The sequence below is a fragment of the Salvelinus alpinus genome, chromosome 8 (genome assembly GCF_045679555.1).
Source record: "Salvelinus alpinus chromosome 8, SLU_Salpinus.1, whole genome shotgun sequence".
NCBI lineage: Eukaryota > Metazoa > Chordata > Actinopteri > Salmoniformes > Salmonidae > Salvelinus > Salvelinus alpinus.
In genome coordinates this window covers 4,827,927-4,847,001 of record NC_092093.1, presented here as the reverse complement: position 1 = coordinate 4,847,001, position 19,075 = coordinate 4,827,927, and the positions used below count along the sequence as shown (strand labels likewise).

The 19,075-nt window shown below is 42.7% G+C and overlaps 2 protein-coding genes and 1 non-coding gene across 11 annotated transcripts in view; 1 reads left to right on the top strand and 2 right to left on the bottom strand.

Annotated features, from left to right (window-relative positions):
- The window catches only part of eya4 (EYA transcriptional coactivator and phosphatase 4), a 148,601-nt gene extending 146,790 nt beyond the window's left edge, over window positions 1-1,811 (top strand). For all 9 annotated transcript variants that reach the window (XM_071412472.1, XM_071412467.1, XM_071412471.1 and 6 more), the window contains one exon: window positions 662-1,811. In XM_071412472.1, coding sequence (XP_071268573.1) covers window positions 662-742 — 81 coding nt within the window. In that variant the 3' untranslated portion in view covers window positions 743-1,811. The remainder of the gene's footprint in view (window positions 1-661) is intronic.
- Window positions 1,812-11,803: 9,992 nt separating this feature from the next.
- On the bottom strand, window positions 11,804-15,952 carry rps12 (ribosomal protein S12). The gene is made up of 6 exons (XM_071412464.1): window positions 15,843-15,952; window positions 15,670-15,718; window positions 15,010-15,126; window positions 14,175-14,277; window positions 13,701-13,802; window positions 11,804-11,898 (listed from the first exon to the last, which is right to left on the bottom strand). The coding sequence occupies exons 2-6, from the start codon at window positions 15,681-15,683 to the stop codon at window positions 11,836-11,838; spliced, it is 399 nt and encodes a 132-aa protein (XP_071268565.1). The 5' UTR covers window positions 15,684-15,718; window positions 15,843-15,952; the 3' UTR covers window positions 11,804-11,835.
- LOC139583883 (small nucleolar RNA SNORD101) lies at window positions 15,287-15,364 on the bottom strand. The gene has a single exon (XR_011676642.1). It is a non-coding gene; the product is annotated as a small nucleolar RNA SNORD101 (small nucleolar RNA).
- Window positions 15,953-19,075: the final 3,123 nt, after the last annotated feature.

Sequence of the window (19,075 nt, the reverse complement as noted above, 5' to 3'; positions counted from 1 at the left end):
GTTCTACAGGTCAGTGGTTCTACAGGTCAGCGGTTCTACAGATCAGTGGTTCTACAGGTCAGTGGTTCTGTTGGTCAGTGGTTCTGTAGGTCAGTGGTTCTACAGGTCAGTGGTTCTACAGGTCAGTGGTTCTGTTGGTCAGTGGTTCTGTAGGTCAGTGGTTCTACAGGTCAGTGGTTCTACAGGTCAGTGGTTCTACAGGTCAGTGGTTCTACAGGTCAGTGGTTCTGTTGGTCAGTGGTTCTGTAGGTCAGTGGTTCTACAGGGCAGTGGTTCTATAAGGGATGCTGCATGCGTTTTAACTGCAGTGCTTTGGCAAACCCCTAGATGGATATGTAGGCTAGTGTACAGTAGCTTGCATGACGACTTGGGGTTGTGTGTGTTGTGCTGGTGGTGTGTTGGACCCTCCACAGGTACCTAATCAATGTGTTTGTCTCTCTCTCTCTTTCTCTCTCTCTCTCTCTCTCTCTCTCTCTCTCTCTCTCTCTCTCTCTCTCTCTCTCTCTCTCTCTCTCTCTCTCTTTCTCTTTCTCTCTCTCTTTCTCTCTCTTTCTCTCTCTTTCTCTTTCTCTTTCTTTCTCTCTCTCTCTCTCTCTCTCTCTCTCTTTCTTTCTTTCTCTTTCTCTCTCTCTTTCTCTCTCTCTTTCTCTCCCTCCTGCAGCATAACATGCCATTCTGGAGGATATCCAGTCACTCTGACCTGCTGGCGTTACACCAAGCACTGGAGTTTGAATACCTGTAACTGTTACCATAGCAACAGACTGTTACTGTAACTGTTACCGTAGTAACGGACTGTTACTGTAACTGTTATCGTAGCAACAGACTATTACTGCAACTGTTACTAGAGCACGGACTGTTACTGTAACTGTTACCGAAGCAACAGACTTTTACTGTAACTGTTACTATAGCAACAGACTGTAATTGTAGCAACGGACTGTTTCTGTAACTGTTCTGTAACTATAGCAACAGACGGAACACACCAGTACTACTACTACTACTACCACCTGTAATGGTTACCATGGCGATGGCAACGGGAGACAGACTGTAGTCCCCTCCCCCCGGCCTTCTTGTTTTTGTATATCTATTTAAGAAAACAACCACAGTACACTGCAACTCTTTTGTTTTGTCTTCATTTCTTTGTGTGTCTTTAAAAAAAAACATCTGGATTTGAGTACTCTGAACTGTCTTACTAAAAACAACTAGGACTGCGAGAGGAGAGGAGAGGAGGAGAGGAGAGGAGAGGAGAGGAGAGGAGAGGAGAGGAGAGGAGAGGAGAGGAGAGGAGAGGAGAGGACCTGACCTGACCTGACCTGGAACACTTATGACTCCTGCTGGACGAGCCCCAACCCATGAAATAACATCCAAGACTGCATACCAAGTGACACCCTATTCCCTATGTAGTGCACTACTGTTGACCAGGGCCCATTAGGGTTTTAGTCAACAGTAGTGCACTAATGCTTCCTGCTGTAACCTGTTATCTACAGATTTGCACTTTCAATATGAAGATGCTCTAGTCTGTGTGAACCACTCACTCACTCATGTAAATTATTTCACAGCAAGTAGTTTTAAAATGGCAGAGGTGGATATTGTGGTTTTGAATGAAAAATAAGCTTAATTTTTGGAGTTTTTTTTTTGGTTGTCTTTGTTTTTTGTAAGGTTTAATTTTTTTGGGGGGGGGGGGGCAAGGAGAATGTGCGTCATGATGTGTCGTGTCTTATAAACATGTTTGTGTGTTTACTTTGTCACTTTTTGTTCATTTTAGAAATGTCTATATAAGTAGATAAAAAATAACTACATGAAAAGTCAAAGACCTCATGTGATGATTTGATGACGAAAATACAGTTTAACACATCTAGCTGTTTTCCTACAGATGAATGTAGGATCAATACATCCTACTGTTTCCTACAGATGACTGTAGGATCAACACATCCAGAAGTACAGATCAAACTAAATACACACTATCAAATAAACCAATCCAATAGTTAACCATGTTTCAGACCATTCTAAGTAGGCCTTAGTGGGAGTGACCATAGAGTTCTATGGGAGTGACCTAACTGGGTAAAGTATTTGTAATCATTTCATTTCAGCGAATCAAATGACTGCGAGGCGTGGCTTCAAAACAGGAGGCAAAAAACATTCCCCTGGACTCAAAATCCCCGTTACGTACCTCATTTCACCTGTCACGTTATTATGAAGATTACGGTAGTCCCCAGTCACCTGTCACATTATTATGAAGTTTACGGTAGTCCCCAGTCACCTGTCACATTATTATGAAGTTACGGTAGTCCCCAGTCACCGGCCACATTATTATGAAGTTTACGGTAGTCCCCAGTCACCTGTCACATTATTATGAAGTTTACGGTAGTCCCCAGTCACCTGTCACATTATTATGAAGATTACGGTAGTCCCCAGTCACCTGTCACATTATTATGAAGATTACGGTAGTCCCCAGTCACCTGTCACATTATTATGAAGATTACGGTAGTCCCCAGTTACCTGTCACATTATTATGAAGATTACGGTAGTCCCCAGTCACCTGTCACATTATTATGAAGTTTGCGGTAGTCCCCAGTCACCTGTCACATTATTATGAAGATTACGGTAGTCCCCAGTCACCTGTCACATTATTATTAAGTTTACGGTAGTCCCCAGTCACCTGCCACATTATTATGAAGTTTACGGTAGTCCCCAGTCACATTATTATGAAGATTACGGTAGTCCCCAGTCACCTGTCACATTATTATGAAGTTTGCGGTAGTCCCCAGTCACCTGTCACATTATTATGAAGTTTGCGGTAGTCCCCAGTCACCTGCCACATTATTATGAAGTTTACAGTAGTCATCTGTCACATTATTATGAAGATTACAGTAGTCCCCAGTTACCTGTCACATTATTATGAAGATTACGGTAGTCGCCAGTCACCTGTCACATTATTATGAAGATTACGGTAGTCCCCAGTTACCTGTCACATTATTATGAAGATTACGGTAGTCCCCAGTCACCTGCCACATTATTATGAAGTTTATAGTAGTCACCTGTCACATTATTATGAAGATTACGGTAGTCCCCAGTCACCTGTCACATTATTATGAAGTTTGCGGTAGTCCCCAGTCACATTATTATTAAGTTTACGGTAGTCCCCAGTTACCTGTCACATTATTATTAAGTTTACGGTAGTCCCCAGTCACCTGCCACATTATTATGAAGTTTACGGTAGTCCCCAGTCACCTGTCACATTATTATGAAGTTTACGGTAGTCCCCAGTCACCTGTCACATTATTATGAAGATTACGGTAGTCCCCAGTCACCTGTCACATTATTATGAAGTTTACGGTAGTCCCCAGGTACCTGTCACATTATTATGAAGATTACGGTAGTCCCCAGTCACCTGTTGATGCTTGGTGCAGTCACCAGTAATGGTTGATGCTTGGTGATGTCACTAGTAATGGTTGATGCTTGGTGATGTCACCAGTAATGGTGAATGCTTGGTGATGTCACTAGTAATGGTTGATGCTTGGTGCAGTCACCAGTAATGGTTGATGCTTGGTGATGTCACTAGTAATGGTTGATGCTTGGTGATGTCACTAGTAATGGTTGATGCTTGGTGATGTCACCAGTAATGGTGAATGCTTGGTGATGTCACTAGTAATGGTTGATGCTTGGTGATGTCACCAGTAATGGTGAATGCTTGGTGATGTCACTAGTAATGGTTGATGCTTGGTGATGTCACTAGTAATGGTTGATGCTTGGTGATGTCACTAGTAATGGTTGATGCTTGGTGATGTCACTAGTAATGGTTGATACTTGGTGATGTCACCAGTAATGGTTGATGCTTGGTGATGTCACTAGTAATGGTTGATGCTTGGTGATGTCACTAGTAATGGTTGATACTTGGTGATGTCACTAGTAATGGTTGATGCTTGGTGATGTCACCAGTAATGGTTGATGCTTGGTGATGTCACCAGTAATGGTTGATGCTTGGTGCGTGGGGATTCTCTGCTGTTACCAAGCAAACATTTAAAAAGTTATACTTTTTAGATAAAACTATACTAAATGTATTCAGGTCACCAAATAATTGATTAAAACACACTGTTTTACAATGGTCTACAGTAGCCTCAACAGCACCTTATAGGGCAGCACCATGGTGTAGCCAGAGGATAGCTAGCGTCCGTCCTCCTCTGGGTACATTGACTTCAATACAAAACATATGTGGGAACTCCTTCAAGACTGTTGGAAAAGCATTCCAGGTGAAGCTGGTTGAGAGAATGCCAAGAGTGTGCAAAGCTGTCATCAAGGCAAAGGGCGGTTACTTTGAAGAATCTCAAATATAACATATATTTAGATTTTTTGGGGTTACTACATGATTCCATATGTGTTATTTCATAGTTTTGATGTCTTCACTATTATTGTACAACATAGAAAATAGTACAAAATAAAGAAAAACCCTTGAATGAGTAGGTGTCCAAACTTTTGACTGGTACTGTATGGGGTCATGACAGTGTTCTGACTGTATGGGGTTATGACAGTGTTCTGACGCTGTGTTAGCTGTCATGACATATTATGACATGGTTATGACCGTGTCATAACGTGTTATGACGCCGGGTGTCAAGTAAAGTGTTAGCCACTATTTTGTTAAGCTCTACATTTTTTCAGGTAACCATTAGCTAATGTATAACTTACAGCAAAAGGGTTTCCCTGTTTGGGTTTTAATGCTCGTTTTTTGCTTCCGTTTGAGTTTACCAAGTAGCTAACCCATGTCGTTAATCCATGGTACAAACGCAACACAGCCATAGCTAATTATCATTTTTCTCCACCATAGTTTGGGGTTATAAATCGAAAGCTATCATTGGAGATCGTAGGATATCTATTTTTAGTTCACGCTCGTATTTTCCCCTCCGGTATTATGCAGCTCAGTATAGCCTGTAGCAGCCTAACGCCTCATTGCCATGGAGACGTTTATAAAAATGTACGTCAGTACATGTCATACCAACTACATCCACTAGAGGGGATACAAGTTAAGGGAATGATTTATTGACCTTCATAAATCAAATCCTATTTTATTTGTCACATCCCCCGAATACAACAGGTGTAGTAGACCTTACCGTGAAATGCTTACTTACAAGCCCTTAACCAACAATGCAGTTGAAAAAATATAGAGTTAAAGAAAAGATTTACTATTGTACAACATAGAAATGATGATTACTTTTGTAAGGCACTGTACTAGGGGTTAATACAGCCTCTGGTTCAGGGAGAGACCAGGGGTCTTATTGTATAGTCCTCTGGTTCAGAGAGAGACCAGGGGTCTTATTGTATAGTCCTCTGGTTCAGAGAGAGACCAGGGGTCTTATTGTATAGTCCTCTGGTTCAGAGAGAGACCAGGGGTCTTATTGTATAGTCCTCTGGTTCAGAGAGAGACCAGGGGTCTTATTGTATAGTCCTCTGGTTCAGAGAGAGACTAGGGGTCTTATTGTATAGTCCTCTGGTTCAGAGAGAGACCAGGGGTCTTATTGTATAGTCCTCTGGTTCAGAGAGAGACCAGGGGTCTTATTGTATAGTCCTCTGGTTCAGGGAGAGACCAGGGGTCTTATTGTAGGTTTTGAATAGCCTTCATAGATTTTTTTTATTGGTCCATCTGCTACAAGAGAGGTGCTTCTGAAGATCCGGTTGGTTTTCCGGATCAAGTGCAGGAATCACAAGGGTGGTAAAAAAACAAAATGGCGTGGTTAGAGTGCTATCGTCTACTTCTGATCATTAATCAACTTTTTGTCTGAGGTCTCACTTGCTGAGGTTGTGATTCCAGGTACTAGGGCCAGACGCTGACGATTGCCTCAGTTGATGGCGTGTAAAGTTTACTGGCCCGTTCTCCATATTCATTGTGGATCTTAACTAATCTTAACTATGGCATTGCCAAATAGGCGAGTCAGGGCAGCAACTCCATTTGTCAGTTGGAACACGCGCCGTTTGAACCACCGAGTCAACTGTAGTAGGTCACCCGGTCCACTGTAGTAGGTCACCCGGTCCACTGTAGTAGGGGTATATGCCCATTTACAGAACTTATAAGGTGGATATAGTGTAACTCAAATCAAATCAAATTCTATTTGTCACATACACATGGTTAGCAGATGTTAATGCGAGTGTAGTGAAATGCTTGTGCTTCTAGTTCCGACAATAGTAATAACCAACGAGTAATCAAACCTAACAATTCCACAACTACTACCTTATACACACAAGTGTAAAGGGATAAAGAATATGTACATAAAGATATATGAATGAGTGGTGGTACAGAACGGCATAGGCAAGATGCAGTAGATGGTATAGTGTACAGTATATACATATGAGATGAGTAATGTAGGGTATGTAAACATAAAAGTGGCATAGTTTCAAGTGGCTAGTGATACATTTTTGATCAATTTCCATCAATTTCCATTATTAAAGTGAGCTGGAGTTGAGTCAGTATGTCGGCAGCAGCCACTCGATGTTAGTGGTGGCTGTTTAACAGGAAGGAAACACATCTCTGAATGACGGAACATTCTAGACTCAAACGGGGAGGATTCTCCCAGATTTTCCATTCCAAGTTTCGTGCTAAAATGCCGCGGCTTTTCTATTTAGATTCATGGAGATGTTTCCGTTTTGTAGAATCAAAGATGATATCGGACAAAAAAATGTCCGTTTTGTTTTCGTGCAGGGCAAACTATATAACATCCCATTTGTATTTACGCTCCTAATTGGATCAACGACCAGTTTTCTCCTGAGAGTTTCTCCGCTCCTCTCAGATCTGAACACTCACTAATTGATACTAGCAGGGATGTTAACTGTCCTGCACCCCACATTAGACTGCTCTAAAGCTCTAGCAGGGATGTTAACTGTCCTGCACCCCACATTAGACTGCTCTAAAGCTCTAGCAGGGATGTTAACTGTCCTGCACCCCACATTAGACTGCTCTAAAGCTCTATCAGGCTCCCTTTCTAAATCAACACGTGTTAATCTTTATTTTAACCAGGCATATGGTGTAATATTGTTATTTAACCTTTATTTAACTAGGCATGTCAGTTAAGAACAAATTCTCATTTTCAATGACGGCCTAGGAACAGAGGGTTAACTGCCTTGTTCAGGGGCAGAACGACAGATTTTTACCTTGTCAGCTCGGGGATTTGAACTTGCAACCTTTCGGTTACTAGCCCAACGCTCTAACTACTAGGCTACCCTGTCGCCCAGACAGACCCCTGGAGATTTAAAAATCCTACATCTAAACAATATTCTGTATTTTCCCCCAGTACATCAGGCGTATTCCAGAATTCATATTTTCCTCCTAGACAAGATGCTACCGATTCTAAAGTCCACTTATTATGAGGTCATCTCAGAACACATCCCAGGGGTAATGGTGTTATCATGAGGTCATCTCAGGGGTAATGGTGTTATCATGAGGTCATCTCAGACCATAGCCCAGGGGTAATGGTGTTATCATGAGGTCATCTCAGACCACAGCCCAGGGGTAATGGTGTTATCATGAGGTCATCTCAGACCACAGCCCAGGGGTAATGGTGTTATCATGAGGTCATCTCAGACCATAGCCCAGGGGTAATGGTGTTATCATGAGGTCATCTCAGACCACAGCCCAGGGGTAATGGTGTTATCATGAGGTCATCTCAGACCACAGCCCAGGGGTAATGGTGTTATCATGAGGTCATCTCAGACCACAGCCCAGGGGTAATGGTGTTGTGTTTTCCTGATAACGTTCTCCCACAATGCACTTGGCGACTCAATCCACGTCTCTTCTCAGATGAAGAATTGAACACTTTATATATCATCCCAAATAGATTTTTATCCTCGAGGTCAATCGGCTAACAGAGGCAAGTGCGTGCACCCTATGGGAAGCGCTGAAAGCTGAAAACCTACTGTACGTGGCCCAGATCATATCATATAATGCCGCGTGAACAAGAGGTCAGAGCGTCTTACAGAATTTACGAATCTTAAAAAACGACATTGATGAGAGGCACTCAACCTCGCCATCTGCAGATAATAAGGAGAGAGTCACACAATAAGGAGAGAATCACATAATAAGGAGAGAATCACACAGAGAATCACATAATAAGGAGAGAATCACACAGAGAATCACATAATAAGGAGAGAATCACACAGAGAATCATATAAGGAGAGAATCACATAAGGAGAGAATCACACAGAGAATCACATAATAAGGAGAGAATCACACAGAGAATCACATAATAAGGAGAGAATCACACAGAGAATCACATAATAAGGAGAGAATCACATAATAAGGAGAGAATCACACAGAGAATCACATAATGAGAGAATCACATAAGGAGAGAATCACATAGAGAATCACATAATAAGGAGAGAATCACACAGAGAATCACATAATAAGGAGAGAATCACACAGAGAATAACATAATAAGGGGAGAATCACACAAGGAGAGAATCACACAGAGAATCACATAATAAAGGAAAGAATCACACAGAGAATCACATAATAAAGGAGAGAATCACATTACAGACTGAATTTGACTCTTTCAAACCGGTTTAGCAGAGCACCGCCACTTCAAATCGAGACCAAACCACAATGAATATGGAGAACGGGCCAGTAAACTTTACACGCCATCATCTGAGGCAATCGTCAGCGTCTGGCCCTAGTACCTGGAATCACAACCTCAGCAAGTGAGACCTCAGACAAAAAGTTGATTAATGATCCATTTTTTTTTTTTAAGATATACGTGTACCTTTACTCATCAGAAGTAGACGATAGCACTCTAACCACGCCATTATTATTTTTTTTACCACCCTTGTGATTCCTGCACTTGATCCGGAAAACCAATCGGATCTTGAGAAGCACCTCTCTTGTAGCAGATGGACCAATAAAAAAACTCTATGAAAAGCGTTAAGGCACCGGGTCCCGATGGTTACCTAATTCAGTTTTACAAAAGATTATAAAGATGACACCTTTTATTACGCAACATCTATACTGAGGCACTCAAACAGGAGTCACTCCAACCATGTCACACACTGTAATATCGGTCCTCGTTTTGCTGTGACTACAAAGATACTTACTAAGGCTCTGGCTGTCCAATTAGCTGTGGTTATGCCTAAAAAATAAAAAAAACTTTCTTTACCCAAATTCTTCCCCTATTCCAGAAGCCATGATCTCTCTGGATTCCCAGAAGGCTTTGTTGTTGCCCGTATTGAATTGCTTCTTACAGCACTGAAAGATGTAGATTTTGACACTACTTTGGTCTCGTGGATAAAGGCCCTGTATTCAGCTCCTCAAGCATCTGTTCGTACTAACAGCACCCTCTCTAACAGTACTTCTCCCTGCATAGAGGAAATTGTCAGGGCTGTCCGCTGAGTCCTCTCCTGTTTGATATAGCCATCGAACCCCTAGCCATCTCCCTGAGAGGCGATGACAGGTATAAATCAGAGGGCAGCTCCACAAACTGTTTCTGTATGCTAATCAATTTTCAGATTAATTTCCTTTCATGGTAACTTCCTACCGGGCTACCAATATTCACAAGATAAACCTTTTCGGTCTTTTAGAGGGGGAAGAACAGGTGTGGTCACTTACATGCTGACCAGACTGGACACGTCGCGTGCCTGAGCGTCGCAAAATAAATTTAGAAATCCATGTTATTCAATTATTGCACCCACACTGCTTTCGCACGCCAACGAGCGTCTTGCGACGCCAAGGGCTAAAATAGAAGTCGTTCCTATTTCTGACGCAGATCGCGCTGAAAGTCATCTCCTCATTGGTTTATAGAAGCAGGTACCCACGTGCCATCTCCTCATTGGTTATACCCACGTGGGTGATTGAAAGACAAAATGTTTTGCCGGTTGTCGTGGTAATACTATGAAAGTTTAGATGCGATCACCATATAATTTAAACGCTGAAAAAGCCTGGAAAGAGGAGAGATGACTAGAAACGATTAGGTTGGCTGTTTTATGTGTGGATTAATTGTCGGAGTAGAGATCCTTGTGCATTTCAGGTAAAATAACTCAATGTTTATATCCCAGGACAAATTAGCTAGCAACAGCAAGCTAGCTAAATAGGACAAATAAACGTTAGCTAGCAAGTGCAAGCTAACTAGCTAAATTACCATACATGTTTAATGCTTTTCGACCTGTCCCCAAATTAATGTCATTGGTTCAGAGTTTGTTTTGATATTTTAACCTGCGTGTCGTGATCGCGTTTGGTGTGGGGGGGGGGACAAAATAAATGTATGCACGATAGCGCACGCGCGCAGCCGGTTTGTGCAGGGTGTTAGTCTGTGCTCTCCTACCATTGAGCAAACAATACCACTCAAAACAACCCTACTGTGAAAAGAAATTAAGACTAGTCCTGGACCAAAAAAGCTATTTAAAATGGAGACTATCCAATGAACATGCTTCTACACCTGCATTACTTGCTGTTTGGTGTTTTAGTCTGGGTTTCTGTACAGCACTTTGAGATATCAGCTGATGTACGAAGGGCTATATAAATAAATTTGATTTAGTTCAAGACTAGTCTTAATGTGTGTCCAGGAAACCATCCCTAGTTGTGCCGTTAATGAGCAGGCTGTCTGCTAGTTAATCTCTATAACCGACTGCTGTCAAAACTCACCTGGTATTACAGAACTGTCATCACCCCCACCAAAACAAGCGTATATTCTGGATTCTGATGGTATTAGAGACTGTTGAACTAAACTCTGGGCATTCCTAAATTGTTCAAGAAGCAAAATGGGTCAATTAATAAATATTGAATGCAAAAATTTACTAATTGAAGGTCTGGGTGAGATTGAGAGCTTTGTATTTAAACACCAACATATGAGAACAATATTTGAACAAATATTTCATTTCATTCATTCAATATTTCATCAGGATTATAGCAACATGAAAATCTGTTGCCGCTCAAACCGACTACAACATCCACAATGCAATGTGCTAGCTAAGTAGCAATCACAGCTACACACAATAATACCATATCAGCATGTAACGTAGTTAGTGCAGTTTTAAGCGATTTTACAGCTTTCAATTGGAGTCTACAATCTCACCATGTTCAACCTGCAGATGGATGTGCCCGACAGAGTTGGAGTCTCAACATTCGTAACGGCAGATATACTTTTGAGATGGGGAAACGTTGCCAAAGCTACGTCAATAGGCCACGCGGTGCATTCTGGGCGATTCTGGAACAAGGAGTGCTATTCAAGGAGTCAATGGGGGGGTCCACTGGCCGCTAGCTCAAAAAACACCAACATTTGCACGAATTTGATCAAGTAGTACAGCATTACTCATATTTTCCGAGATGTGAAATAAGTAACTCGCCAGCTGTTGTATTGTATAATACAATCGTGATAAATCGATCGTGATATAAACTTTCGAGGAAAATAGGCACGTTTCTTTACATACACCGACGTTGACACGGCACGACGACTAGCTAAGCAACCACGCGACGCAGCATAACAACGTACACGCGATTGGTCGACAGTCTGCTGGTTGAGGCGTCATACATTCCCATCTTCTTTCTATAATATCTCTGGTAACGGAACCATGTTATACACCCTGGACTAAAAAGACAAAACGTGCTGGACCTTACGTTAAATTACACATTCAATGTAAGAACACCGCAAACAAATATGATTAATGGCTCATTCGAGTTATGACATCGGATAGTATTGAAATCTGACATGTATATGATAAGATGTCTTTGATTAGATACACATTAAAACGACCCAGGGAAAATCGATAGAACACTCAAGAGATGCACAAAAAAAAAGATGGGTGAACCTTTCCTTTAATAAAACTCCAGAAAGATGGGTATTTCCACAAGCGTTTATTGAAAACGACACCTCATTTCTTGGCCTTGAAGTACTCCTCAATCACATCCTTGGCTTGAGACTCCTTGCCATAGTCCTAGGGAGGGGGGGGGGATTGATAAATTAAGTGTGATGTGATACAGGGGCTAGCTACAAGACAGTTCAGTCCTAAATGACACTATTCTCTATATAGGGAATAGGGTCCCAGTAGGGACTAAGTACATGCACTGCATTCCAAAAGTATTCAGCCCACTTGACACATTATGTATTGTTACATCCCTATTGTAAAAATAGATTTCTCATCAATCTACAAACAATACCCCATAATGACAAAGCAAAAATAGGTTGAGAAATTTACACATTTAAAAAATAAATTTAACAGAAATATTCAGACCCTTTGCTAGGATACTAAAAATTGAGCTCAGGGGCATCTTGTTTCCATTGATCATTCTTGATGTTTGTACAACTTGATTGGAGTCCACCTGTGGTATATTCAATTGATTGGACATGATTTGGAAAGGCACACACCCGTCTACATAAAACACAGTTGACAGTGCATGTCAGAGCAAAAACCAAGCCATGAGGTCAGAGGAATTGTCTGTAGAACTCCAAGACAGGATTGTGTCGAGGCACAGATCTGGGGAAGGGTAACCAAAAATGTCTGCAGCATTGAAGGTCCCCAAGAACACAGTGGTCTCCATCATTCTTAAATGGAAGAAGTTTAGAAACACCAAGACTCTTCTTAGAGCTGGCCACCCGGCCAAACTGAGCAATCGGGGGAGAAGGGTCTTGGTCAGGGAGGTGACCAAGAACCTGATGGTCCTTCTAACAGAGCTCACCTGTGAAGATAGGAGAACCTTCCAGGAGGGCAACCATCTCTGCAGCACTCCACCAATCAGGCCTTTATGGTAGAGTGGCCAGACGGAAGCCACTCCTCAGTAAAAGGCAAATGACAGCCCTCTTGGAGTTTACCAAAAGGCACCTAAAGACTCTCAGACCATGAGAAACAAGATTCTCTGATCTGATGAAACCAAGATTGAACTCTTTGGCCTGAATGCCAAGAGTCACGTCTGGAGGAAACCTGGCAACATCCATACGGTGATGGCGGCATCATGGTGTTGGGGTGTTTTTCAGCGGCAGGGAGACTAGTCAGGATCGAGGGAAAGATGAAGTACAGAGAGATCCTTGATGAAAACCTGCTCCAGAGCGCTCAGGACCTCAAACTGGGGCGAAGGTTCACCTTCCAACAGGACAATGACCCTAAGTTTCGGGACAAGTCTCTGACTTGCATCCAACCTGTCAGAGCTTAAGAGGATCTGCAGAGAATGGGAGAAACTCCCCAAATACAGGTGTGCCAAGCTTGTAGCATCATACCCAAGAAGACTCTAGGCTGTAATCACTGCCAAAGGTGCTTCAATGAAGTACTGAGTAAAGGGTCTGAATACTTATGGAAATTTGATATTTTAATACATTTGCAAAAATCTGCTTTTGCTTTGTTATTATGGGGTATTGTGTGTAGATTGATGGGGGGGGAAATAATTTAATACATTTTAGCATAAGGCTGTAATGTAACAACATGTGGATAAAGTCAAGCATTGTACATTGTGGTCAGTATGGTGAAGTAACTAATAAAATGGTCATTGTAGCCATTTATTGGGACCCCAGACACGACAGTGAGGTGTAGGGGCTCGTACTCTGGCAGACACACTCTGGCCAGTTGTATAGGACAAACAGCTGCATGGCATTGACAGCACAGCACCTGCACTTGACTGGCACATTCAACCCTCATAACTCTGTACACCACGAGGAACATTCCAAGCCCTCCATGAATACAGCTCTCCCTGGCATATCCAGGAAATGTACAGGCCAGTGTTTTTATTTATTTATATATATATATACCTTGATCACAACACAGCTGCAGCCCACCACCTTACGGGGTTTGCCCTCGCGGTCGATTTTACACAAACCGACCCACTCGCCAAGCTTCTTGTTGTCATCGACCTGGTGGACAGGGAGGAGAGAGAGGTGAAGACAGGAGAAAAGAATGGAAGGATTCAATACAGGTGAAGAGCTGTGCTACATCCTAGTAGCAAGACTTAAGTGGTTGTGTCTCAAACAGAAACCTATATAGTGCACTAAGTGTTGACCAGGGTCCATAGGGGCTCTGGTCAAAAGTAGTGCACTAGAGGATAGGGAGCAGAATAACCTCCACCCTCGTTCAACAGTCACATAGCAACACTACTTTTCAGTGGTTCCCACAGGTCAAAACAGCCTACTTTCTCTCAACTTGTAAAGATGCACCGGTTTCTGCTTTCTCATTGGTGTAACCTGTACACGTCCCCTCCCACACACCATCTATCCCAGGATTTATACCTTGATGAGGTTAATCTGATGCTCAGCGCAGAGGGCTTCCACCAGCTTGACGTACATGGGCTCGTCACAGTTGGCAGCAAGAACGCAGAGGTGGGCCTGGCGCCTGGACACAGGAGAGGACGAGAGAGCGAGGCGCAGTTAACATACGGAATATAACTAGGCAACATAAGGAATATAACTAGTTAACTACATTAGTGTGCTAGGGCTGGGAATTACCAGGGACCTCACGATATCTAGGTGCCGATATATTACGTATTGTGATTCTATATGCATTACGATTCGATGTTCCAAACATATTGCAGAGCGACAGGAAAGCCATGACAACACATTTGGATCAGTCTTGGAAATAAGTGCTGAAAACAAATTGGCTACTTATTTAAAAAGTTAACTCTTCAGTGTAAAGGGTATCTACAGCACAAACGTTACGATATTATCAAAAACGATACAGCCCCGAAAATATCCTAAAATGTAACCGCATCTACCCCCCCCCCCCAATCATCAGTGTTTACCTCCCAAATGACACCCTATTCCCCAATATATAGAACACTCCTTTCAAAAGTAGTGCACCAGCTAGGGAATAGGGTACCATTTGGGACAGATAGTTTGGTTGCCTTTGTTACCCAAAATCTGAACTATCAGCCATACTTTACCACACTTTGCTAGCTAATAGAACACAGCAGGGAAAAATACAATACATTTCTTGTCTGTCCCAAATGACACTATTCCCTACATAAAGCTCTAGGCAAAAGTAGTGTACTGTGTGCCAGCCATTACACATGGAATGAAAGGGGTGCCATTTAGGACACATACAATGACCAGAAATGTTCAGACTCACTTGTCCAGCGCCTTGGCGGCCTCACGGATACCGCGGGCCAGACCGTCGTGGATGAGGGCGGTCTTGAGCACCTCAGGTAGAGCGGTGTTGACATCCATCACACCTCCGGCAGCGATGCTGAGGGGGACAGGACAAGGACGACGAGGTGGGAGAGAGGGGAAAGACGGGAGAGGAAACGTGGAGACGCGTGGGATGGGAGAGGGGGTACAAGAGTTAGTTGGCTACAACTGACCGGTAAAGACGCTTGTCCGCCGGGTTGAATGTGCGCAATCTACCGGCGTGTCAGATAGGGGATCTCACTCATAATTTAGAGTGAAGGGGTATCCGACTAAAGAAAGTAAATCATCACACAAGCGCCGGGAACTATCTAGCTACTCCGTTAGCATTGCAGCTATATTCACATAGTTACTTGGTTGCAGCCAACGGACTAAAACACATGCATGAACTAGCCATACAGCTAGCTAGATAACGTTAGTTTGGGGGACTCCAGGTACGGGACATGCTATAGTGTTGTCAAGACTATTAGAAGTGCAAGTAGAAGCGTGGAAATTATATTTTTGTAACACAGCACCACTTGACACGCAATTAAACGTTGAAAAGTTCACATTTGTTGGCTAGTTAGCCTTGGTTCAGGAACTAGAGTACAACAGTCACGCTTACCCTTCCTCGGCCATTGTAGATTATCGATGGATGGGGTGGACCTAAAGTTCTGCAATATTGATCAAACATGAAAGAAACGTTACTATTCATGATGATAAAGTGATTGTGGTGAATTTTCAACAAACGATGTTTGATAAATCCGACAGATTGTTTGCTGAGATGTAGAAACCCACCCAAACTCCTCTCTGGCAGTGGGTAAAAGAGAACGTAATGCCGTCAGCGACATTCATTTAAGGGCAGAAGGAGGACCCGAGAAGTAGGTAGTCATGACTCTGCCTGTCTAATACTAACGGCTTAGAAAACAGAAGTTTGTAGAATTTCCGTTGTGAAATCGAAAATATATAATTCGTTGAACATATTTAAAATTACACAGTTCATACAAGACATTAAATGTTTATTTGCGTTATTTTAATATGTCGGTCGACTGACGTGTTTTTAATTACATCTATTGCCGCTTAATGGCGCCTAAACTAAAATGCATTATAGTGGTTGGATTGCATACCGTTTATGGCTGTAGCTTTCTGTGATTGTAGGATGCATCACATACATATTTTTGTATGCACATTTTCATATTTTCTTCAAAATGCAAAACTGAGGTTATTTTTTTTTTGCTGTACTTTGAAAGTGGAAGTCTATGGGCCATGCCAAATATTACATAAACTCTGACATTGTATTTTATGTTTAAATTTTTTTACCATTATTTAACTAGGCAAGTCAGTTAAGAACAAATTCATGGCATGCCACTGTGTGTATGAGTGCTGTGTATGTTTGTTTTGATGTTGATGGAATATTTTCCTAACCTACAGGAAACTGGAAACAATGAATGTTCTTGCAACGTTCCCATGAAACGTGTCTAGAACATTAATATTGTATATTATGAGAACATGGCAACCACGTTCTGGGTATGTTCTGTTTGACATTAAGGGAATGTTCTCCTAACTAACAACAAAACATGCTAAAAAGGTTATCGGAAGGTTTTTGCTAACAGATTGAATAACTAACGGAAAACTGGACACTGAAACATTAGAAAAACGTTCTCTCTCCCTAGAATTGTTAGCTGGGAAGTAAATCTGATTATATGGGGGTGTGAGTGATAAATTAAGTTCCTCTGCTGCATTTCTATGGTGAGTAACTAATTTGTTTTGCAGAAGTGTATTTGTTATTTTTAACCTTTATTTAACTAGGCAAGTCAGTTAAGAACAAATTCTTATTTTCATTGACAGCCTAGGAACAGTGGGTTAACTGAACTGTTCAGGGGCAGAATGACATTTTTTTTTACCTTGTCAGCTCAGGGAGTTGATCTTGCAACCTTGCGGTTACTAGTCCAACGCTCTAACCACTAGGCTACCTGCTGTTTGGTTGTTACTCCTACTGTAGCGGTTTCAGCCTCATCCTAATTGTAATGCACTTGTGAGTCGCTCCGCTCAAGGTACTGCACTGTCTGATAGTACATTATCTATCAAACAATACATTATCTATCAGACAGTATATTATCTATCAAACAGTACATTATCTATCAGACAGTACATTATCTATCAGACCGTACATTACTGATAATGGCATATGTTTTAATAAATGGGAGCCCATAGTGTAGCCAGTAGTGGAGGTGGTCGTCAGCGCCCTGAGGAAGACAGCGTCAGTGTAGAAGCTACAGCATCTGCGTACCCGGTGTCCGTACGCCCTGAGGAAGACAGCGTCAGTGTAGAAGCTACAGCATCTGCGTACCCGGTGTCCGTACGCCCTGAGGAAGACAGCGTCAGTGTAGAAGCTACAGCATCTGCGTACCCGGTGTCCGTACGCCCTGAGGAAGACAGCGTCAGTGTAGAAGCTACAGCATCTGCGTACCCGGTGTCCGTACGCCCTGAGGAAGACAGCGTCAGTGTAGAAGCTACAGCATCTGCGTACCCGGTGTCCGTACGCCCTGAGGAAGACAGCGTCAGTGTAGAAGCTACAGCATCTGCGTACCCGGTGTCCGTACGCCCTGAGGAAGACAGCGTCAGTGTAGAAGCTACAGCATCTGCGTACCCGGTGCCCGTACGCCCTGAGGAAGACAGCGTCAGTGTAGAAGCTACAGCATCTGCGTACCCGGTGTCCGTACGCCCTGAGGGAGACAGCGTCAGTGTAGAAGCTACAGCATCTGCGTACCCGGTGTCCGTACGCCCTGAGGGAGACAGCGTCAGTGTAGAAGCTACAGCATCTGCGTACCCGGTGTCCGTACGCCCTGAGGGAGACAGCGTCAGTGTAGAAGCTACAGCATCTGTCCGTACCCGGTGTCCGTACGCCCTGAGGAAGACAGCGTCAGTGTAGAAGCTACAGCATCTGTCCGTACCCGGTGTCCGTACGCCCTGAGGAAGACAGCGTCAGTGTAGAAGCTACAGCATCTGCGTACCCGGTGTCCGTACGCCCTGAGGGAGACAGCGTCAGTGTAGAAGCTACAGCATCTCGCGTACCCGGTGTCCGTACGCCCTGAGGAAGACAGCGGGGACAGGGGACAGTGGCTCAAAACGATTTGAGATTTTAATATCACGACGCTGCGAGAGAAAAAAACAAAACACTGGGGGTGCGGGTCACTTCCTCCTCCTGGATCCAATCACACTCCATTCACACCCGCCTGGGGTAGAGCTGATAACATCTGTATTTTGGTTCAGAAGGCCGTAAGGTGGGAAAATGCTCAAGATCCATAAAAGCTCCATTACAGTGGCATCAACAAATGCGGTTAAACGTGAGGCGTCCTTATTCAAAATTCGACGCTCATCCAGATGTTTAATTTCCTCAAGTAAAGTAACGATCCTCTTCTTGGCAACATTTAGTTTGTGGTATTTGACAAAGGTGAAGTTCAAAGAAGTCCTTCACTGGAATGACTGTGTCACATAAAAATGCATTTAATGGAGCAGAATTGGTCGGCGATAGAGTCAAAGGAGTTTTCACTGCTTTGTGTAGAACCAGGAGAACATCCTTTAACTCAATTCAGCCATTTTGCTTGCTAGCCAACAGGCTACTAAAAGGATCAAGGGACAAATCTAGAGGTATCAGCACTGTGGCTGTATGCGTTGCTGGATACAAAATAAATTATAAATACTGGATATAAAATGAAATAATTAGATGATTAAAAATATTCATTTTAAACCGTTTGTCAGAGAAACCACCACGGCAGCATTCATAGTCATCGTCTGTACCAATTTTAGAATAGTGTTTAAGAATATGCATTAGACATATTTGCATATTGCATTATAGTCAATGGCAAGTAGGACTCAGCAAAATGTGACAACCAATTTTCTCTGTAACGAATCAAAACAATTAAAAAAAAAAAAAAAAAAACAGTTTGGGGCATCAACTATGGCAGGGGTATATAAACTTTTACCCTACGAGGTCCGGAGTCTGCTGGTTTTCTGTTCTACCTGATAAA